Source organism: Anastrepha ludens, chromosome 4 (assembly GCF_028408465.1).
Source record: "Anastrepha ludens isolate Willacy chromosome 4, idAnaLude1.1, whole genome shotgun sequence".
In the NCBI taxonomy this organism is placed as follows: Eukaryota; Metazoa; Arthropoda; class Insecta; order Diptera; family Tephritidae; genus Anastrepha; species Anastrepha ludens.
Window position 1 is genome coordinate 106,092,037 of NC_071500.1, and position 25,430 is coordinate 106,117,466.

Here is a 25,430-nt window from a genome sequence, read left to right on the forward strand (position 1 = left end):
GTATATGTACTAAGCATATTATAAAAAAACTGTGTGAATTTATAAAGGATGTTTTTTTTTTAAGAGGAGCATAACTTTCAATAAAAAACATAAATATAATCCTTTAATTTAATTTATGCAATTATTTTTATCTGGAAGTTCATTGTATACTATTAATGTAATATGATTTCGAACACATGTCCACCCCTGACTCTCCTGAGGAACTCCAGTCTAACATATCAGTCGATTTTTTAACGACTTCTTCATGATCAATATTAGCTTCCAGATCGTTCATTTTTGCTGGTATTTTGATATACATTAGGAATGTCAGCCCCGGTATTTAAGCTTTTTTTAGTTCCGAAAAGCCCAGCAACAATCCTGGTATTTTCTGGATTTGTAATTTCTTATGATGTGAAATGAAGACAGAGGAATCCCATTTCAAAATTAACATTGGCTTCAAATGTTTAGCAATTATGTATATGTTTGAACGATTTTATTTTATTTTTAATATAAAAAGCAATATACAGATGTGTATTTATGTTGTAAAAAGTTGCACTCGCTTACTTAATTTTTTATTTTAATACAAATGAATATTAATAATTAAAGCCTATTACTTTCCGCTTAAATTTGTGCCAAATAAAACAATATTGAAACTTCATTCATCCATAAAATACATTTTATTAATATACTTTTTCTATTTATTACTCATAATGAAATAATTTTCACCTTAAATGAAAAAAGTATATTTACGACCCATTTATTTATTATTTATTAAATTGTTAAGGGACTTTTCACACAATATTGAAGAAATTTGTTGTTGTAGCAGCATAAACATTCCCCAACATATACGGGGAAAGATGCTGGAGTTACAATCCTTGGCCGGATATAAACTCGGGTCGTTCCGGCAAGTCGGTTCTACTGCGGTGGGAACGGAAGCAATTTTATCGAGTTAAGTTGTTGCATAATAATGAATATCTAAATCTCGATATTGATCCGCAATCCCGAAAATACTGGCATGGAGAAAATCGAAAATGATGTTACAATGTTTTCATTACATTTCCTTTTACCTCATGTTTCATGGTTTTAATGTTTTCACCTACTGTATGGGCTCCATCCGGTTCCAACCACATTTTTCTGGATCAATTTTTTCTATGTTTTGAAACAAAAGCTCGTTGACTATGGTTCGATAACGTGTTCCATGGGTTTACGAATTGATGACCCTTTTTCAAAGTAAATTTTATTCTGCAATTTTAAAATGTTGTCGTCACGCGAGTCTTTCCATAAAAAAATGATAAACTGTAATAAATAGAAATTGATGTGACAGCTGACCGCAGCTTTCACAGTTACTTCCATGTGACGTTCTATCACTAAGAAAAAAAGAACCCATTACAATAAAAAGTTGACGTATTTTTCTGAGTCCCGATAATAAAATAAAATTGAATTAAAAAAATTAAAAAAGGCTACTACAGACTCAATATATTGATATGATTTTGTTGTTGTTGTAGCAGTTCACCAGCCCTGCTGGCACTGTGCAGTCACCGGCCGTTGATTTGTATTAGTATTCTGCGATATTTAGTCCATCTACTCGCACGCGCACACACACCCGTACATACGTGTGTATGTTTGTATGTATGTGAATAAGTTCAACAATGGAAAACGCCTTGAACTATTGGCACGTGTCACATTCAAAGAACAGAAAAGTTCGTCATTATTCAATTCGTCCTTTGCTTTGACTTCATTTTTCTACATTCTTTTTTCTATTAATTCGTAGTTTTTGTTGTTGTTTTATTGTTGCCTTTTTTCGTTTGCTCCAAACTGATTTTGTGAAAATACCAAAGTTCATGTGTAATAGTTTTCATCAGCCTTCAAATACAATTGAGTTTTCCCTTCACCTCCCATTCGTGCGGAATTTATTTGACATTGCCATTGCCCGCAATTGAGTCACATTTTTTCTAGTTCGCAGCACAATCGATTGAGAAAATTGGCTGTGGTTATCATTTGAATCACTAATGAAAATTTCCCCAAAAAGAAGCAACAACAAACGGTACAAGTCAGTTCCAAAAATACGAACATATAAACCTTACATATATAATACAACATACATCTGCAAGTCTCTTGTGAACATTTTTTGTTTTTTAAACTTTTCTAAAGTATAATAAAAGTTTATACAAAATTCCTTCTTAATCATTTCATGCACATGAGTAATTGCTCACTTTATCTCTCCGCTTTTTTAGGTACATGTATATGTACGTATGTGCCCATAAGTAATCTCACATTTTCCACATTTTCACGCTGCTTCCGTCAACAATTAGTGACTAACAGCAACTGTTAAAACAGATGTTGCGATGAACAGATAAATAACTGTGACGGCAAAAACAAAGTTATTTACTTTTGAGAATTTATACACTTACAAAGGCTTGTGTAAACATATTCATATGCTTATTTATAAATATTCATTGGTGCATATTTATATTTATAGGCAAAACAATCTTTTGGACATAACTGAAATGCCAGTAAAGCGATAAGTTACTGGGTTTTAAACGTTGTAGAACTATCGTTGCTTAAGCAGATTCTCCACTCTCAGCACAAACACGCCTCTTGATGAGAAACTTTTGAGACCAACGGTATAACATATATAGAGCTCATAAAGCAACACTAAATCAACAATGGGGCTTCGAGGCAATATTAAAATGATAAATGAAAAATATCGTTTTTTTTTAAATAAATGAATTATATTAATTTTTTTCTTAAATACGATAATTTCTTAATTTATAATAATAATTCTTAATAATATAATACATTTTATGCATTTTTTTAATAAATGAATTTTTGTTTTTTAAATATTTTTTTTTTTTATAAAGATTTTTTTGCTTAATAATTTTTTTTATAAATTTAAATGAATTTCTTAATTTGTAATAATATAATAATTTTTTTAACGCATTTATTTTAATAAATGAATTTTTTTATTATATATTAAAAATTTAAAATTTTTTTTTTATTTTTTTATTATAAAAATTTAAAATTTTTTTTTTCATTTTTTTATTAACAATTTTTTAAACATAATTATTGTTTTTTTTTATATAAATGAATTTTTGCTTTTTAAATAATTTATGTTTTTTATAAGTATATTTTTGCTTTTTAAATATTTTTTTTTAATAAATGGTTTTTACTTTTAAAATAATTTTCCTAATAAAGTAAATTTGTTTTTTAAATAAATTAACTTTGTTTTTTAAATTAATTAATTTTTTTTAATAAATAATTTTTTTTTTTCAATAATGTTTTTTAATCTTTTTTTTAATGAATTAGTCTTTTTTTAAGAGTTTTTATTTTTCTAAAAGCATTAATTTGGTTTTTTAAATTAATAATTTTTTTAATAAATAATATTGTTTTCTATAATTTTTTTTTAATACATTTTTTTTAATACATTTTATTAATTACTAGTCTTTTTTTTAGTATTTGTGTTTTTCTAAAAAAATAAATTTTGTTTTTTTAAGTTTTTAATTTTTTTTAATAAACATTTTTTTTAATAAACAAATTTTTTTTAATAATTTTTTTTTTCAAATAATTATTTTTTTAAGAATTTGTTTTTAATTTTCTATATATATTTTATTTACCCACTATAATAGAAATTACGAGAAGAAAATGAATTAATATTTACTTTACGAAATTTCTTGATTTTTACCTACAAAAGAAATATTATATATAGATCAAGTTTGGCTATCAACGAGCCGGGGACTCTCGCAATACAATACGTTCTGAGTGCTTGAAGACCCGATACAAGTTCTAAGCACTTTGTGAGCTTATTACTGGTCGTTAGAGAGTGGACTTTGAATGTTTTTTTTTTTTTAATTTTGATCATGCTGTGATCTCAGCCAAGGTCTAATATTCACAAAAATAATCGGCTATCTACGTTGTTGTTGCAGCAGTTCACAAAACGCTGCCAAGTGCATCGATCTTGTAGTATAGCTCATCTAGTGGTAAGTTCCACAGGATGGATCAAAAGGGAAGGGAGGGGGTATTAGATAATTGGGTTTAAGCGGCATGTGAAAAGGTGGCTAGCGTCGTGCAGCGTAGCTTCATATGTCGGACCTACTTATGTTAAGTATGTTAGGGTCAATTCTGCTTAGTTAGAAGCTTAGCATATTTCTGAAATATCCAGATCGTAATTATGTCAGAGTAGCGCCGGTCTCACAAGGCAGCTGAAGTTCTTCGTCTGCAATGGATAACGGTTGCACTCTGATAGCGTCGATAGTCTATGTCCGTACTTACTGAATTATGAGTTTATTCACTTCTTATTATTATTTATACATGGCACTAAATTTTTTATTTTGTATAGTTAAAATGCTACCATTTAGGTCAAATATGCACTGTTGCACTGCTGTTTTTTTGCTTTTTCCTCTATCGGAGAAACCCTTGTCTCTATTGACGACAAATTGGAACAGTCGGATTTCGCAAGCCCGTCTTGAGGTGAATGTAGAATCTACCAACCAAGCTTCCGAAGCTGCTAGCGAGTCACTATCGATGTGTCTCACGTTGATCTGATAGAACACAATTCTTACATTTTTGGCCAAAGCTGGCCGCTTGTAGGCGATTGCTTTCTTCACACGGTCCAATTGTTGACAACACAAGTTCGAATTAAGAGTTTACATATTAGGAAGCAGTTCATAGTAGATGAATCTCTACCAATCCACCAAACACACAGCAAAACCTTTCTGGCCATCAGTCCAGTTTTTTATTACAGAGAATTTCTAGAGAAGATCTGGTTTTGAAGGTGTAACCATGGCTGGCCCATTTTTGTCAGTTGAAAATATACTGATCTCCGACGTCCTTATTTTACCTACTGTCCCAATATTTTAAATAATTTGGATTAAAATGTTTGGGCTTTCATTATAGACTGCCTATATTTCTCGATACTCACAAATTCTTAAATAACCAAGCATAAATTGGTTTAATGTTGTAAAACGAAATTTAATTAACGCTTATGTAGTTATGGAAATGTAAATTTTAAGACATTTCAACCTGTTTTACGGTAAAGGTCAGTTTTTTCAGTGCTAGTTTTTCCATAAATGTTTCTAATGTAACATTGTTGTAATCTATGTCATATGGAATATATGACTGTTTCTTCAAAAAATAAGTGCAAATAAGTCTTTCATAATTCAATCAAATCACATTAAGTTTAGCATTCCAGTAAATTTTCCTTTATCGTCATTTTAACCTTCCCTTAAGCCAATTTTTGCTGTGATACTATTTTCATCTAATAAATCAAAAGTCGACTCACATATTTTGCTTGGAAGTCAATGCATTATTTTGATTTTTATTACTCACAGGTGTACTTATTGATTTACAATTTACGTCGAAAATGGGCGCCTAGATTCATCTGCCAAACAGCGGGTTAAGCAACTATTTAAACATACATATACATATATTTATCTTAATTCGTATGTACCACTGGTATTTGTTTACAAGTGCCGCCTAGAAGTATGCAATTATTTTATTTAGTGGCGCTGCATACACAGCAGTCATCATTTTCCTTTTTGCTGTGCTTTCCGGCGCACGGCTGATCGTTAGCATCCGCTGTAATTTTGAATGTTGCTGTTAACAGAAAAGCTGTTGAAATAACATTTTCTGCTTAGTCGCTGTTATTAATTAACATTTGTTGCTGTTAAGCAGTTGTCAGTGCTGTAAATTGGATATCTATGATGTGCTGTGAACGGTGCACTTCTGTTGATGTTGTTGCGCCGCTACTGCACTGCCCAAAACAAAAAGTGGAAAAATGAAAGTTGAGTTCAGTCGCCCCATTCAATAAAACCAAATATGTGTTGAAACATATGTGTATGTGTGTGCGTGTACTGTAGTTTGCATGGGTGTGTACGAAAATGCATGTGTTCGTGTGGGTATTTGTATATATGTATGTATGTAATTTAGTATGCGTACCAAATCGTTAACCACTCACCAAAAAGTTGCTAAACATTTTAAGATATAACGGGCCGTAATTATTTGCTTTGTTTGGCACAAATGCATAGCCGCAGCAAATTATGTTTGATATGAAGAGTGCGGCTAAGCCACAGGAGGGTGAGCGGAGCTACAAAATGTGCATTCACACATGCGCAGTTCTTCTAAGCGCGAAAGCTTCTGTCGACCACAAAAGCACACTGACTTGCTATCTCTTCTGCTATTTTTGCTAATTTTAAGACGTTATTTTTTTTAGTACATCTTGAATTCGCAATTTTATTTCACTACGGCTCCCTTTTTCGCATTTCGTGTTTTGTTTATGTGATTCAAAAACCAAACAAAAAATAGTGCTGCGAATAACCAGTTTAACGCTCAGGACTGTTACTCGCCTGAATGGACAAGCTCGTTTGACTGATACGTAACAAAAATTGCAAAATTCGTAAACGAAGTAAAGCAAAACGTACGAACGCGTAATGATAAAATTACCGCCGACAGCTGATAGTCGACAGACAAATCAGACAAATTACGCTTGTGTTGCGCGTCTCTTTGTCGGGTGACTGGTGTTTGACCTCCTCGTTCGCAGTTTTTTCGTGCCTTTTATTTTTCTTTGTTATTTGTGATTGTTCACTATCTACAATAACAATAAAACAAAACAACAGCTGTTTTATTGCGATTTTTTATTGTTGCTTTTGTCGTGCTAATTTCGCGTATGCAATCCTCCATCCAGCGCCGTTGCCTCCAACGCCACAATATCACATATTAATTGACCCATTTTCGCTGGACCAACAACACGCCACATATGAAGTTTGCAAAATTTGCACTCAATGAATCCAATAAAAACGAAAGAAACAAAAAAAACAGAAAATTAATATTGCAACAGCAGCAAACAGCAAGTAACAAACACCGGCTTGGCAATTAATAATTTGCTTGCAGCTTTTTGCTTACTTGTCTTTTTTTTATATAATTTCTATCGATTCGAATGTACTACAAGCGAGCATCGGAAACTGGTATCAGCGGTGAGCAGCAGCAGCCGTTAGCGGTCAGTAAGTTGTGTGAGCAGGCGCTTTCGGATTTTTTAGTTATTTTGCTCAGCTGAGTTCAACTCAACCCAACCAACCACTTCCACTTCTTGCTTGCAATCATCATTTTTTATTTTATTTCTTTTCTTAGCAAGAATTTCTTGACTACGCTTAGCCCGTGCATTTGCATGAGCCCACATATGTACATACGTATATACACACATGCACACATGCACATGCACTTTTGTATGTATGTATATAAACGTGTAGAACTCGCGCGTTTGCCATCTGCTTTTGATTTTTACTGCAAACCTACAAACCCATTGGCCTATTGCCTGTCTGTCCGTGTGTCCGTCTGCAACGAGAATTGCATATTTGCCGTGGAAAAATTTTCTATGCATTCCTCTTCTCCAGTTTGGCAAGTATAGCAACTTACTGGAATTGTTCTGTGTAGCCGAACTAGTTAAAATGGGTTGGGTGTGGTGGGAGCTCAAACTTGTTAAAGTCATCGAATTTGTTATTCTGTGTGTGTGCGACATGTTGGTGTGCAACTTTGCTTAATCGATTATATTTTCTGATACGAAGCAAAAATTTGTAGTAAGAATTTTACATGAGAATAAGTCGCTTATAAAATATTTCCACATTTTGGTTCAATAGAATTCACAAATAAAATTTTTGGGAAAAATTAAAAAAATATAATTTCTATGGAACCTTTGTAAAATATTTCGATATAGTGAAAACACGTCGATTATTTTTAAGGGTAATTAAAAAAAATTTCGATGAATGACTTCTAAATTATATAATCCTCAAAAAGCATGAACCCAATTGCATAAAAGTTAATTATTCTGCTATAACTTAAAAAATAATTTTTTTGGACGCCAAAAATTAAAATAAATGTTTTTTATGTTTTTTTTTTTTTGAAATAAATAAAATCTTCTTTAAAAACAAGCTTAAAAATATTCAAATATTGCATTATTAAGTGCGAATAACCTGGTACCACAAAACTGCAGCCAGAAGAAAGGCGCATATGCCCAATTCAACCCAGCTCTATCCTGAGCTTAATAAGGGAACTGGGTCTGGATGAGTAGAAGGCACGAAATACCATGAGGTAATATAATCTAACCTGGTACAATGGCAACACAACAATAAAATGTATCGCATAATTTACAAATGTCATGATGCCAGAATATTTAAACCTAATTGTGAATTACCCTATTTTCATTTTTTGTTTTTTTTTGTTGAAAAAATGGTGTCTTCTTTTCTAACACGGGTACTTAACGAACACCCCTCATAGAATATAAATATGCTAATTGAGACTTGAATAACTTCTTGATTTATCTCTAAAAGTTATAAGCGAGTCATAAAGTCATAGTTGTCGTTGTTGTTCTTGTTGATTGAGGCGACTGTTATTGTTTCATCGGTCCAACCCACCCACTTGGTGCTGTGCTAATGGGCTATCGGCAAACCCCACCTAAACTGGTATTATTCTTTTTACCAGAAGGAGGAAGCTTGATAGATCCGTTCTGCCTAAGCTAAAAGGAGTCACAATCCAGCTATCCAAAGAAATCAAATATCTTGGAGTAATCCTCGATAGTAAACTTCTTTGGACGTCACACGTTGAAACAAAGGCATCCAAAGCACTGACAGCTTTCTGGTGGTGCAGTGGTGTCTTTGGGAAGTCGTGGGGCTTTCTCCTAGCAATATCCTGTGGATCTACACGGCTATGGTAAGACCTATTATCACCTATGCATCAGTGGTCTGGATGAGAAGACTCTCTCTCGTGGGAGTCAGGAGAACCTTGTCGAGACTACAACGCAGTCATCTGTTGCACCAGAGCTTTTCCGACTATTTCAGGCCCGGCATTAGATGCTCTCGTTGGTCTACCACTACTTGATGCTTTCATCCAAGGAGAGACCTTGAAGACCATCTGCAGGATGAAACACAATGGGAACCTGTACCGCACCTGTCCGACATTGGACAACAAAGAAAGCATGGACTTCAATCCAACGATTCTCTCCATACCCCTTGACTCCATGCTATCAAGAGTCGTACTTGAAAAGAGATGCAGTGTGGTGCTGCCAGAGGCTCAGTTGTGGTCAAATTCTGAAAATGAGCCGGGCAAACACTGTTTTCGCATTTTTACGAATGGCTCCAGGACCGAGCACGGTTCCGGCTCTGGGGTCTACGTGGAATCTAGTGGGACAAAACTGCACTTTGCTCTTGGATTGTGCGCATCTGTGTTTCAAGCGAAGGTGTATGTGAAGATGCGGAAGAAGCGGTGAACTTTCTTGTGGAAAACTGATGGAGAGGCAGATCTATATGTGTCTGAAACGACAGCCAAGCTATGCTCATGGTCTTAGACAGCCCCCAACCACTTCAAGGGTAGTCGAGTCCTGTAAATCCAGGCTGAACTATGTCGGTAGACATAATAGCCTGATGCTAACATGGGTCCCGGGACACGTTAGTATATTGGTTAACGAGACCTCTGACTCCTTAGCTAGAATGGGATCTGAGACCAACTCTTTGGCCCGGAGCCCATTTCCCTTCTGCAGCCATCAAAGCCACGGTTAGCAGATGGGTTACTACAACCCACAAGCGAGCTTGGTAGGCTGAAATAGGCTGCAGATGTCATGTCCGACCGACTGTCGCAAATCCTCCTGTCATTAAGCAGAAGGGACTGCAGGCAGCTGGTTGGACTGATGATGGGCTATTTTCTGTGGGCGAAGCACATGGAAAAGGTAGGCATTGCAGACAGTGCACTCTGTCCAGTTTGTGGAGAGGAGGATAAGACGGCAAGCCACTTTCTGTGCGTCTGCCTAGCCTTCGCTCGAATCAGGCTTGAGGTCTTTGGCACTGATGTGTTTAGAAGCGACTACCTTGGCTCCTCGGTACCACAAGATCTGCTCAAATTTTTTCGGGGAACGGGTAGATTTAAAGAAAATTAAAAGGGAATCCGAGTCCCGACAAAAACCAAAAACCCCTGTTTAGATCGACAAACACTGTTATGAGCTATCGATCGTAGTAAATAATGAGGGTTGGGAAAAATGGCCAGACTTCCATTCGAAAAATTTCTAACTCACTTCATCGTACCTCTTATGTTTTTTCGAGCTTTTTTCAATACTCGACTTCAAAGCATCTATCCAAATGTAAAGTGATATTCCTATTATATAAACTATATTTCAAAAATCAAACTTTTTATAAATAAAAAAGACTTCCGGTGTAATCTTTTTGAAGTCGGTAGACATACTAGTCCAACATTTCACACTAAGTAATAAGTATGGACTTGTACAAATAACATTGACATTAAATAAATTTAATTATTGCATCATTTTCCGCCAAGCTTAGTAAACGTATTATCAAAGCTGCAAATATAATATTAAATATATTATAATATTGGCATAAACAATTCGAATAGGAAAACGCTCCCAACAATTAGGCATTCATGAATCGACTTTTTGGTGGGTTTTTCCTGTGGACATACCCATTTAAAAGGAGTCATTTTTCACATATAATTGTTGCAAAATTTATGACATTAATACAATTATGAATTGAAAATAACAACAAAGCTAAAAAACAAATTAAAGAAAAAATAATAATAAAAAAAAAAAATTGTTAAGATCCGTATTTTAAGTTAAACCTGAAAGAATCTGAATTTGTGCATGTTTTATTTTGCAACAACGAAAGAAGGTCTTCGAAAGAAGGTTTTTGTTGTGAAATTTGTTCTTCATTTCTCATCTTCTAACTCTTAACAAACAAAGCTATTAACTAATCACCTGCAAAAGTTGAGCTGAATTCAAAAATTAGTTGCTAGAAAACTATTGTCAAATCACTTCATTTCGCTTATTCTCAAATGTTTATATTTTTTTGTAATATTTGTGTTGTACTCGTATTTGTTGGGAATAGTCATTATATTTTTTCGCTTATGATTTTGTTCACACAATTAAAGTAATTTTCCTTTTCGAGTGGAGATGAGAGCGAAAGTGAAGGTCGCTTGACTGCAGAATTGCTATCACCACTCGTTAAAAATGTATGTATGTGGATGTGTGTTGTAGCGTTTTGTTTGTAGTAGTTGTATCCCTGTAGGGAAATCTAATAATGGCTAATCTGAATTTAGAACCATGTCTAGGCATGGCAAACTTGTTTACGGAGAGCTCGATGTTGGACGAAAGAGTTAATGGTGGAATATTCTGCGAGAATCTCTCCCCATCAAGCTCAAATGCAGGCTTCCGGACCACTGTAGTGTTTTCCAAGCGAATATAGCCGCAATTAAGGAAGCAGTGGATTTGTTGCTTACTTCTGTAAATACTGTAAAGGACATAAATATCTACTGGGACAGCCAAGCTGGAATTAGAGCCTTTGGCTCCTTGTTTCTGCGTTCGAAATTAGTCGGGAGGAATGCCTCACCTCCCTCTCGATTGCATCCGAATACTTCGATTAGGCTCATTTGAGTTCTCTCGGTCACAGCGGCATAAAGGGAAACTGCTGGGCTGTGGAGCTGCTAGACAGAAGGCCCGTCAAATCAGCGAAAGCTGGGCTAGTGCGCAAACGTACAAAGAAGCGAGAATCTTCTAGCCACAGGTAGATCGAGGGATCCAAGGCTAACAAAGCCGCATCTCTCAAATTCGGTAGGTATCCTCACCGGACATTGTCCGTTAGGTGCCCATGCGGTGAGACTTGGGATTGCTTAAAATTATTTCTGCATAAGCAGTCTGGAGGATGAGCAGGCATCACCTCAGCACTTTCTCCTCATCTGCCCTGCTCTCGCCCGGCAAAAGGCTCTCACTTTCTTGCTACACCTGATGATATTGCGGGCTTAAATTTCGCCCACCTGATGAAATTCATCAGTAACTTGAAGTGGCTAATTCGAACTTAACTAGCAACTGTTGGTCGTCATCCTCTAGTCCAAAATCCCTTCTTCCTTATGCACCTGTTTTATTATTTTCTTTAAGTTTACTATTTTACAGTGTGTCCAAAATGTACATATACACACATTAATCCTTATCCTTTCTAATTCATTTTTCCCTTTTTTTTCTTTCTAGGTATGATCTTGATTGTCGGATGGAACATTTACAACTGGACATTTTTCCCCTTACAAAGCAATTTTTTCTTTAAAATGCTTCTTGTTGGTTTGGAAACTAGAGCTTTTCAGTAACATATTTTAAAATTTGTATTCAATAATCTCTTATTTTTTCAGTTACATTTGCAGAAAACTTAAAACACGCAGTAACTCTGCACGACAAAACAATTGCAACTTTGTTTGCTTTGCTACGTAGCGGTAAAATATTTCTGCTGCTTTCCGTTTTCTAATTGTTTTTGTTAATTTTGATAGAGATTTTGATTATAATTTGTGTGCAAAAATTTTTTAAGAGAACCCTTTTTATTTGAAAAATTGTAATAAAATAAGCAGTTGCCTCAAATAAATTTGACGAGACGTTGCGCAAACGAGTTATTACTGATTATCATAACGGAGCTTCTCAAAAAGGCTCATCTATAAAATATTATATTGTAACATTCATACATCGTCAATTTCACGAATTATTTTCAGCTTTATAAAAAATGAAACCGTCAATAGTACAGTGGTCGGCCAAAGAAACAACTGACCAAAAAACTGGCAGCGCGATTGTAAGAGAGATAAAGAAATTCATTCAAAACTTCGCAATTGGTAAAAGAGCTCAGGCTGCCAATTCACTCACTAACTGTGACTCGTCACCTGGTGCTCCCGCCCATTTGCGTAGTTATCAACTTGCAAAGAAGCCTCCTATAAGTAAATGTAACCAACAAAAATGGTTTCAGTTCGTTAAAAATCATTTAAGCTGGGAGGTAAACAAGTGGAAAACTGTGCTTTTCAGCGTCAGACAGTCAAACTTAGTGGTGGCAATGTATGACCCGGGAATGGCTTTCCACTACTCGTCTGGGGCAGCTTCATCATATCAATGGTACTCGTATAATGGATAAATATGTTTAAAAAGATATTAAGGGCATGTCGCACATGTCGAATGAGAAATGTCGCCAAAGAGGGCTTTCCAGCGAGACTATGACCCACAGCATATGGCAAAGCTCCTAAAATCGTTGTTCCAGAGAAATAAAACGGGCAGTCTAAACACTTTGGTCCCACAGAAAAAACATGGGAAATTGTAAAAAAGAAGATTGATCGCTGAAATATGCAAACGCTGAGCAATTTTTCGATCGAGTCCACGAAAAACAGAAAACTGAAATTCAGACCATCGTTGACAATTTGAGAGCGTCAATGCCGCGGTGGCGCAAGGCAACTAATATATTTACTAAGAAATACAAAGTGGCGCAAAATTAATCACCCCTCCGAAGACTTAGTATACTTTTTACAAATGGCGTCGTACGTCAATCATATTTGAGCTTTGTGAACTAGACAGCTGCAGCATACAAACTGCCAAGCAATGGACTGTTCCCACGACAGTCGATTCTACGTATCCGAAACGACCCGGATTTGTATCCAGCAAAGGACTGTCACCTCAGCAGGACTCCCCGTATATGTATGATGAATGTTTATGCTTCTAGAACAACAAGCAATGGAGCACGTAAATATTAAAATAAAGATTTCAATCACAAAAAATTTATTTAGTAAGGGTATTCAAAAGTTATTATTGATGACTAATTTTGCGCCACCTTGTATTAAGTTTTTTTTTTACTATACTTAAAATAATGTGCTGCTCTATACCATTTGCAATTGTTTTGTCTGCTAGAATAAAAGTGTTTACATTGAAGATATGAATTTTTAAATTTGAATTAACCTTTTTTGTTAACATAAATAAATTTCCATTGTTAAAAAAAAAAACAAAAATGCTTAAAGTCACGGACTTATTTCAGTTGCAAATATTGCACTGTATTTAAAATTATGGCTAATATTAGACTAGACTTTCAAAACGTAAAGTTATTTTAAAGTGTGAAAAGGTAGTGCACATGAGAGAGTTTCAGTTACACAACTCACCTTTACTCGCATCAGAGAAAAGTTTAAAAGAGACAGGACTGTTCAAGACGCATACAAGCAACGTTCTTTGAGATCACGAATAAGACCGAACACAACTACGGGACTTAGTTAGTATATGACAAACATTGAACGATATGCATCGGGAGTCTCTTACCTTACCACCTTCCTAAACTCTCGATCCCCGAATGCCGTCATCAAAGTCCAATCACCTCAAGGATGATATATTATTAGGTTTGGCCTTAAGCTATGGTGAAAAACGAAATTAAGCGAGTAACATCGGCTACCACGTCAGCGCATACTCGGCAATCAAATTCCTTTCGCTTTTTTAACAGGTATTCACACACTCGTCCAATCAATTGTTGCTCAGAAGGCAACGAAGTAACGTTGGCGAATCTGCATTAATTTTTTTCGTATATCACCAACAAAATCTAAGTTTTTTCCTCAACACACCGCTTTCATAATACCATGAGCCAATCAGCAGATTCTTTCAAATTCGATGAAAGCCGTTAAAGGGTGTGATATTAGCCACACCTTCTAAATTTTTTTCACCATGTATACATGTCCCATTACAGACGAAGAGCTTCAGTTATGTATCTCGTACGACCCGTGCTATCTTCGTACAATTGCGTTAAGGATATTGTAGTAGGTTAAACTCCTCATCAACATCATTGTTGGCGTGACGATCCGGGTTTAACCTTGGTCTCCCTCAAAAACTTCGACCAAGAATCTCTTTCCTTTGCAAACGTCCTCCAGTTTTTCAACCCAAAGATCTTGGCGTCGTCATAAACTGGATTAATCAAGGTTTTCCTTAAGCGACACCTATTATAAGGCACATACAGCTGACTATTATACATATTTTTAGCAATTTCGTTTGGGCCCATCCTCAGAATATGTTCAGACCACCTAAGACGCTGAAGCTTAGTCTAATATTGCGGCGAGGAATTTTTCACTCAGATATGTTAACCTCCGCCTTACGCATCTCCCAGGTTTCAGAAGCATAAGTAACGCAAGGCCTAATTATTGTTTTACAGAGTTCCAGTTTCATTCGCTTAGAAAAAAAGAAGAACTTTACGCCTTGTATAGCGAAAAGAAGACCCACCTGGATTCTCGCACTCCCTTCTTGTTTGGCTGTTGCATCCCCAGAGATGATAGATCGAAGATATTTTGAATGATGTCAAATCGTCGATCAATATGGCATATTCACATTTTAACGACTGGATTCGCAAATAAAATGAAACAAAATAGAGCAATTCTGAGCAAATTTAAAATATAACCTGTTTTGGGTGTTCTTTTCGCAGGGCGGATGCAAAAGAATAGGGTTTGAGTTCTTACGCTCTGAAGACTGCCACGATCAAAACGGCGCTTTAGTGCTACTTGAGAAGTGCCAAACTGGCACTTCAACCATTTCACCTAGTGCAGGTTTTCCCTACAGGGACACACAAATACACTGGCTTAGTGCTCTTTCACATCCATTTGTATCTATTGGTTATTGATCGTTAAAAATTTATTGTATTGCGTTGAAATTCATGGTGTAATGGTGTAACTGGTGTCTAATGACCGACCAAAGGTGTTGCCAGCAAGCAATAAAAGTAAACGTAAAGTTCACTAACACCAAACAGCAACTACTGTGCCTGCAGCGCATTCACGGGTGGCGCTGAAAAAAAGGCAAAACTAAATTCAAAAATACCTACGAAAAACAAAACTAATTATCTACAAATATTACAAAACATTGCACGCTTTTTACTTTTTAATAACCGTTTGAAAAAGAAAGTACTTTTGGTGCACAAAAACTTCGTACTTCAGCGAGCAACCAGGCGTTTGTTTGCCGAGTATGTGATGAAAGATGCAGAGGTGGAGGTTGTGTATGCATAGGCCAGAGCCACCTTTACAAAAAAGTGATTCCCATTCAAATGTCGCTGACTTTTGGCTAAATGTTTCTGACATTTTTTTCCTATTACTATTTCAAATATTCCACTACGAAATAAACAAACAACTAATGGAGATGGAGATGAAGTGCAGATAAAGGTAGTCGCACATTCTTATATGGTGGTGGTGGTGGTGATGGTAGCGGTGTGAAGTAACGTCGGCGCAAATCCATGGCTTTTGTCGCGGCCATTGTTGCGTCGTTGTTGTGTCATGTTGCTATTTACCGCCAACTCCTCCATGGTAGGATTGTCGCTTCTTCATGGGATGAGTGTGTTGCGACGAGTGTGCGTATACCTTTTTAGGCAACTATAAAAGCAACGAACAAAGCATTGCTTTTGTAATGAAAGAGTTAACAAGCAAACTCTTACAAAGCAAAAAAACTCATATGAAAAAAATAACGCAATGACGGCCTTTCTAGCGTGCCATGATTTATCTGACCATTGAAATTGATAATTAGCAAACAAAGTGACTGACTGACAGTCCGATAGTCTAATTGCTCAACTAACACAGAAACACAGTAGTGCTTTTGTACGAAAATGTAGAGCAGTTCCAGTACTTTTTGAAAGATTTTCAATTATTTTTCCTAAAATTAGTAATCTTGGACCAACCAATTTATATATAATAAATAAATTGACAATGGTTGAAAAGACGTTCCTACAACAGTCGGTTCTACGTTACTGGGACGGCCTGGATTTACATAAATCCGGCAAAGGACTGTCACTCCAGCAGCATTCCCGGTACATGTACGGGTAATGTCTTTGCTCACGCAACAACAGTATCTATAGTAAATAAACCCAGGTTAGCAAAGATGGAGAAGGTTAAAACCAAATTTTAGTTTTTCAGATTATTTTTGTCAACAAAGATAGTTAGATTATTTAGTAATTTTCTATCTAATATCGAAAATTAAATAGTTACAGTGAATCTCCGGAGGCGCCTCGAAAAAAAGTTATTTTGCGGTGTAAATCATAACTCGGAAGAAAATCATATGAAATACAAAGATCACAAATCATTTGTTAAAGGAAGAGTTGTTTCTCAAAGTGTCTTGGATCTTTTTTTAGTTTTTCAATTTTTCATAGCACTTGGAAGTCCAAAATCAGATTTTTGGAAACCACAAAAGCTCCCATTGATATCTTATGAATTATGGGCCGAAGTGCAAAATTTCAAAACAATTGCGATCCAGCAGATCTCGAGTTATGACGTTCACAAAATTGAATTCAGTTTCAGGCGAACGCCTTAAGGGGGGCCTCTACTGTAAAACTTAAAAAAATCGATTTTTTACTTTTTGTTGAAACATACTCAGAAACAACTCCAGAATGTTCCATGAAAATCTTAAAAAGAAATCTTGAATAGTTTTCAAGTTATAAAAGTTTTAGCAAGGCTGGTATAAACTGAGCGCTCGAGCGGTTTACGGTCATATGCTGTAAGTATGAAAAATTGTTTAAGCGTGTTTTTCTCGAAACCACGTTTTCAAAATTGCCCACATCACAGCTCCGTGAAAAATTAACATATCAAGCTCAAACTTTTATAGTATATTTTTAACAATATTTACTAGTTTTTAAAGCTATGGTGGGAAAAAATTTATTATTTATAACCCCTTTTTTAATAACAAAATGACAACAAAAAAATGTCGATTTTTTAAAAAACTTCAAAAATTTTACAAAAAAAATTTTTTTTTGCAAGTAATAGGCTTAACAACTAAAAATAATGATATATAATAAAAAAAATTTGGTTTTTTTCATTTCAGATTTTTTTTAAATGCGCGACAGTGTGGGCAGATTTCAAAAGGCGTTTCGGGGGAGCGGCTGTACAGCTGCCATTTTGAAATGAAAATAAATTTAAAAAGTTTTTTTGTACACTCAAGACCTGTGTTTATGTAACCCTAAACTTTTTTTTACTAATTAAATTAATACAAGTATGAAAACAAAATCCATGAAAATTTGAGCTGCCGAGTAGGTAAGAAACCCGGCGTTGCTGCAAAGGTCGCGAAAATACTCATTACTTAGTCATTTTTGCTCCGATCGTCTTGAAATAAAAAAAAATTTAAATAATAATAATAATAAAAACTAAAAACAAATAAAAAAGTAAAGAAAAAATTTAAAAAAATATATAAAAAAGAATAAAAAAATTAATAAATAGAAAAAAAAGAATATTAAAAACAAAAAGAGAAAGAAAAACAAAAATAAGAATAAGAAGAAAAATCTGCGAATAAAAGCGTAAATAGAGAAATTAATAAATAAAAAAATGCATGAAAATGCGTAAAATAATTTTTTATGCATAAATAAAAAATTATAAGAAAAAATAATAAAAGAATGAAAAAAATAAAGTAATAAAAACAATAAATAAAAAAATAAAAGAAAAAAGAATAAAAAAATTAAAATAAGATAAGAAAAAATTAAAAATATAAGAATAAGAAAAACTACCTTAAAATAATAAATAAAGAAATTAACAAATAAAAATATAAGTAAAAAACATTAATAAATAAAAAAACAGAAGCATAAAATAAAATAATAAATAAATAAAAAAAAGAATAAAAGATTAAAAAGCAGAAATAAATGAAAATAAGAGAATATAAAAAAAATTAAAGAGAAAAAAATTTTTATAAAAAAATAATAAGAAAAGTCTACAAAAATAAAGGAATAAAAAATATAAAAGTATAGTAAGAATAAATAACGAAATTAAAAAATAAAAATAAAAGAATAAATTTTAAAAATAAAAAGGAAAGGAAACAGGAAAATATAAAAAAAGGAAACAAAAAAATAAATTAAAAGAATTAAAGAATAAATAAGTAAATAAATAAATAAAAATAAAAGCAGAATTAAAAAGATAGCAAAATAAAAAATAAACTTAAAACGATAAAATAAAGATAAATAAATGCAAATAACACAATAAAAATAAATATATAAATAATAATGAAAGAATAAAAAATAAAAATAAAAGAATAAAATATAACAAAAAATGTGTTTAATTAGAAAAAAGTCTAAACACCTTACTAATTTCGATCAACTATATGGGAATACCGATTTCAATAAATCTTATAGAATTCCTTGGAATCTATATACCATATAATTTTACCTCAAAATCCCCTAGTGCGGCAAGAAAAAAACAAAATGTAAACCAAAATCGTATTCTGAAAGCCAAATGACGGAGGTTTTGTCTTTTTACTACAAAAACGTAGTGATGCTACCATGTTTTGAGCTCCGATGAAGTTCACGAACACCTCTAACGTTTTTTTTTCTTCGTTACAATTTTATTGTACTTCAAATTATTTTTATATGAACCAATGCGATACAGTAAGACAATTTTCCATACAAATCGATTCTCCTTACAGTTGTATGTGTAAGTGCAATATTAGCTTGAATAAGCCCTACAGCTGACTATCATAAAAGCACTCATATTATCATCATCACTATCCTCATCCAACTACAAATTTTCGTTCTAGCCATGGGAAGGTACTGATAGTTTCCCCTTGTCGGTGTGATATTCTATCTCTCTTTTACCAATAGCATTGTCATATAACTGAAAAATATATCTTCTATGCTCTAAAGACAAGGCAACTAATCATTTTTATTTTTACAATGTAATAACTGCGGACAACTAAAGTCCTCATTGTCGCCATCACAAACTTCCCAGCACTAATAATCATATTTCTCATTTTTGTTCTCAACAAGTAATCAGCACTGATGGGCTAAACTACTCATTTTCGTCATCAAAAAGTAAACAGCACAAATTTCTCAATAACTCCTCATTTTCGTTAAAAAGTAATCAGACGACTGAGGAGTTTCGTTAAAATGTTTTACATATTTATAAATTATAAAATTTTTTTTTTTCCATTAAAAAACTGTTACACATCAATTCGGTGTTTCATCCACGGAGACTCGAATTTTCAAGTTTTAGCCAAGCATCTATTCATTCGGCTATGGCGACCATAGAACAAATACAGCCAAATTTCAGACTACAACTTTTTTCAGAGCAACCACATTATATGCATACAAATGAGTTGCCTTGGCGTTTAAAGTACAGTAGATATATTTTTCAATTATATGAAATTGCTATAGATAAAAGAGAGATAGAATTCACACCGAACATGGGAAAAGAATATCAAATGAAATATTTGATTTCCCCATTAAAAAATGTTGTATATACTATTCTGATAATTAACATGTATTAGAGACTAATAAAATACTTGTAAATGTGTTGGAATTTTTGTCGAATGTGCTCAGCACTGTCTTGTAGGGAAGCTTCCTTCCGCGGATTCGTTAAAATATTTAAATAGGTTAGAGATATGAAGTGGATGCTTTGGAAATATTTCCTTTTCTGGACAACATTGTTGGTCTTTGTGGCAGCCGATTAGTCGCTTTTAATAGGAGCACTCCGTAGTATTATTATCTTGCTTTATTTATTATTATTATTTGTAAAGTTTTGCATAGATTAATCCACTGTGCGTTTACATATACAGCTACACATATTAGTTCGCTTGATTGTTGTACGCACGCGCGATTTATTGAAATTCATAGCTCACGGTTGTGTTTCAGTCTGTCAGCTCTTCCACCGAGCTAACCAAACAAGCAACCATCTCCGTGGGGATACTGCAGTACTATTGCGCTTATTGCTGTGCACTTACATACATACATCTGTACTACTTAGTTAAATTAAATAGATATACAAATGTGCGTTTGTGCTCATAAATTTTAGTTGGTGTGCTGATGTTTTGTATGATGAAACGCGCGTGAGACAAGTCGGTTTGATGGAAACTTTTTGATCACTGAACGAATTGACTTAATGCCCCATGTGAGAAGAAGCAACTGGATGGTAGGATGGAAAATTTTGTATTTACCTAAAAGCGCACAAATCAGCATGAGTTGTTGTGTGTGTATTACCTTAGTGGGCTTTTGGGAGCATTGCTGATGACAGACTTTCCGGCAGCACAGCTAACGCGCTTGGTATGTAGAAATAATCAATTAAAATTTTAGTAAATTAGGTGCTAGTGAAAAATTAAATATCATTTCGTACCTGTGAGCATCACAGGTGCCTTGTGCCCTCTTATGGCCTGTATATAGTACATGCACACTCATGCACTTTAAAGCCAATGCCAGACGCATATGTTACAACAACAGTGAGACGCTGTTTATTTTGTACTGCAAGTAAAAATTCGGTATGCCACTTTTAATTTTATTATTTTTTCTTACGCTTTTCCCATTTTTCACTTGTTGTTTGTTATTTGTTTGAGCAGCAATTGGTTAAGGCTAGTGGCGGCTGGCTGCTCATTCACATGCACGAGTACAAACTTATGCTTGCATGCAATGGTAATACCTGCACTCTTCTCTTTGTATAAAATCGCATTAACTAACTTTCACTCAACCTTAAATACATTTACACATAAATCCTCCTCTAACCCAGCACCTACTGCTGCCCATCATAAAAGTAAGTATGATAGTGACTATCATAAAACAAAACGCACGAAGATAGAAAATAAATGCAAAATTCGTATTTGTCTTGTATAATTTTTATAATTTTTTTTCTTTTGTTGTTTGGTTTTTTTATTGCAATTTGAGTGCAATAAACGACAAGCAACATTCGAAAATTTTTATATCAAAAACGTTGCAATAAGAAAAACTAATAAAAAGTAAAAGTTCACACCTAAATATACGAGGGCGGATCAATAAGTCCTTAAGGGGTTATACGCAGTTATGACTTTAAAAAAAAAACGATTTTTTATTGCATTTTTGTAATGTACATATATTCAAAAGTATACGCACGAAATTTGAAGTAGATCTAAGCAGTACTTTCGGAGTTATACCTAAATATGTAGAGATGCCTCGGCACGTTTTAAGGTAGGTATTGAAACTTTAAACGTGTTTTTTCAAAACGGCATTTTTCAAGTCGGTGTACACGATATCTCGAAAACGGCTTGTTTGATCGGTCAACCGTTTTAACTCAATCTTTAAAGATACATTTTCTAGTAATTAATTGTTCCTTTTGTAAATCTGATACTTATTTTCCATTTTATAATCAATTTACGGCCAAATTTTAACGTAAAAATCGAAATCATTGCTTTTAAAAGCTGCCATTTTGTGAAAATTCACTGTTTTGATTAGCCGAACGATTAATTACTAGATAATCTAATATATTAACAAAATTTGTTTGGTTTTTTGATTTCAGATAATCCAATCCTGAGTTACGATGTACACCGTAAATCGTCTTTTTTTAAAGGAGGTTCCAGAAATCGCCTGCAGCGTGCTCTATAATCAACATTTTCATAAATAAAAAATTTTGTTACGTTCTTGAAGAATGCTTTTATAACCGCCGAAAATTTTCAAATTAAAATATTCTGAAGTTTCTTCAGGATAAATCCTTGACAACCCGTCTTTTATTTGCTTCATAACTGCGTATAACCCCTTAAGTAATTAAATAAAGAACATTATTCGGTAAACAAAATATAATATTTTATTTTGCAACATAGTTTCTTTTTCACTCGCTACACTTCATCCAATGTCTCGCTACTTTTTATGCTCTCCAAATAATATTTCTTTCATCGATAAACTCTGCATTCGACCCGATTCTCTTACTAAGTAATTTCTTCTTATTTGGAGACAGGAAATAGTTGCACTTAGTTTAATCCGGCGAATATACTGAAGGAAGGAACAATTCATGCAATTTTCCAATGCAACTGCTTCGAACTTTTTTCCTCCCACATATCTTAGTAGCCTTCTAATCGTACAACAGCTTTACATGATCGTAGAGTTATCGTTTGGCACGGGTGATTGTTTTACTTTTTTCAAGATCATTAGTGAGTGTGAACGGCATGTCTGTGACGGACCACCCTGTGTTCGATTCTGCGCGAAAAATTCTGGATATCGTATGTGTCTTGATCTTTGGCGTGTTGTGTGGGCGTTTGTTATCAATTGTGAGGAAATCTATTGTGTTTCATATCTAAATATTTCTAAAATGTTTATAGCACTGATCCATTTGATAAGCACAGATCATCTTCGAGTTCGTGGTGGGAATTATATTGGATTGTGTTCCAAAGTGAACGATTATCTCGCCAGCCTTTCTCGTTTTTTCACTGCGAGAAATCTCCAGCTTTCCCCCCACTAAATTCACGGGGACCCTATTTACCACCTGGACGATGGAGGTCAAACTACATCTGAAGGCAAAAGTCGACAACACACCATACCGACTGTTCACATTTGTAAACTATTGGGTATTGCTCCCTTTCTCGGTGCATTCAATCACATTGGCACTAAGATCCAAAACCGCCAGAACGTTCTCAAATTGCTAACCGGTAACACTTTTAGCAAAGACAAAGAAATGTTGCCGACATTTAAAGCGATTGGCTGGCCCAGCCATCTGGTCTCTACAGTTATGTATTCTGACGAGATCCAGGACCGAACACGACTACAATTACTAGACCAGAAATTGTATACACATGCATTAAACGACACCTTCTTAAACTCCCGGCCCCCAAATGCCGTCCTTCGAGTCCACTTGAGGTCGAACTTGAGCGAATCAGCAGCATATTCTTCCAATCGATGGCAAAGAGTTCCTATAATATTTTTCGAGTATTGTTTGATAGATGATTTTTTCGTCTGGCTATCCTATCAAACATGAATTTGGCACTTCAGTTAAAATTTTTTGTTGGTGCGCTCTTTTAAAAATTGCAAAACGACAAGCAAAATGTTAGATTTAGGTTAACAACACTCTCTGTTCTAACTTTGGGGGACTTACAGGTTCTCCCTCGTACCTGCTTGCATGCATACACCTTCGCGTTCGTGCGGAAAAGAATTCAATGTTTTATTTTATATACTCGAAACATTTGTTTTTTGTGTCCCATCTTCTAAAAATTGTTGTTTGTACAATGTAATTTTTAAAAAAATTTATTAATTGCAATTCGTATATGTTCAGAAGCTAAATTTGTAACTAATTAGGCAATCATTTGGACGTCTCTTATCTGCGATTCATACATCTGATGTGTCGCAACCGATAATAATCAGTTATCGATGCCGTTGACTCTAAACCTTTTGTTAATTTGAATTTTATGCGCAATTATCGCTAGCTTCATTTATTAATTTATTATTATTGACGATATCGACCGCAAACGGTTTCTTAATATAAGCAACCTATGTATATCATGAGCTGTTAATATTATTGAAGGAACATTTACTATTTAAAAAATTACTGGGTTATCAGAAAAATCCGTAACAAATTTGAAAGAGCTAAAGTTTTTTTTTTTTTGTATTTTTATTGAACTTTGTTAAACCATGTTTCGGGTAAAAAACATTTACTATTTAAAAAATTATCTGAAAAGTTCAGCAACAAATTTCAATGAATTAAATTTTTTTTTTTTTTTGTTTTGGTATTTTTATTGAACTTTGTTTTCCTTCATTCTCCGAAAAGTCTGCCAAACAAATGTTTAAGTACCACTCAGAATTGACTATTTTAAGCTTCTAGATCGAGTTTCTGCTCACTAGACAGGACTAGTTTACTGGAGCGACAGCACTTGGTTGCGAAAAACCCGAGTCATTCCGGCACTTAGAACCGGCCGTCATAGGAATGGCAGGTTCTCTAGTACAGTTGTGACATTACCAGATGTTCCAATTTTTTTTTTTTTTTGTTTTTTTGCTTTGTGGTGTTTCTTCCGCGCACAACTTTTTGTTTTGACTAACCTCTTCCTGTGGATTGCGGTTTTGTTTCCATCTCAGATGCTTAGATCCAAGATTCGTCAGATGTTCTGTTTTCATAGACGTGCTTTGAACCACCATGGCTGAATTTCTTCAAAATTTCTTTACACCAATCGATGCGAGCCCTTTTTTGGGCAATTCTCAAACTATGCGGCATCTAACGAGAAAAAATCTTCTTGACGACTAAATGTTCATGCAATATTGAATGTGTGCAGGTCCCACTAATGGCAAAAGATGCCTCTATCTCGCGATGTCACATGAAAATTGCTAATGGTTCGATATATCCTCTCATTTAATATCCGCATTAATGTGTGAGCTTAAGTATTTAAAACCATATTTTGAAACTTTAATCCTTTGAAATAATAAAACTTAAGTGGGAAAGACCGATTAAGCAGGCTTACTGTATAAAATCTATAGTTTCACGTGCATATAATTTTTTTTCACAGTAGCGCAGTATGTTATCAGAGCTGAGTACCAGCCACTTTAATTGAATAACGTCACTTGTTGTAGCAACAACAACAACAAATAGTGTCACTCTTATTCAAACGAAAATAGCTTTTTACTAAAATTTACTATTGTCCAATTATTCAACTCGCAAAATATCGTCTCGAGCGCTCTACCAGCTATAGAGTTTTTCAGTCTAGCGGCAATTTGTTATAAAACTTTTTGGACAATCCAATGTCAGTGAATGATTGTGTATAAATCGTTTTTGTTGCTCTTCCCACATTCTATTATCAAACACAACAGGAATTTATTTATCTACAGTTTCACAAAAAATAAACATTCTCACGTTTTTATAAACTATTTACGCGCTTCGAAAGCCTAGATAAAGTCTTATCTAAATCAATTTAAAAAATGTTTACATTTTCACATTCTTTAGAAACTTAATGCAATGCAGGGGCTTTTCGATAA

The 25,430-nt window shown here is 34.2% G+C and overlaps 2 protein-coding genes across 2 annotated transcripts in view; both read left to right on the forward strand.

Annotated features, from left to right (window-relative positions):
- Positions 1–17,918, forward strand: part of LOC128860458 (uncharacterized) — a 51,410-nt gene extending 33,492 nt beyond the window's left edge. Inside the window, exon 2 of the mRNA XM_054098005.1 lies at positions 11,990–17,918. Coding sequence (XP_053953980.1) covers positions 11,990–12,062 — 73 coding nt within the window. The 3' untranslated portion in view covers positions 12,063–17,918. The remainder of the gene's footprint in view (positions 1–11,989) is intronic.
- Positions 1–25,430, forward strand: part of LOC128860457 (uncharacterized) — a 97,358-nt gene that overhangs the window by 1,901 nt on the left and 70,027 nt on the right. The gene's annotated exons all lie outside the window — the stretch shown is intronic.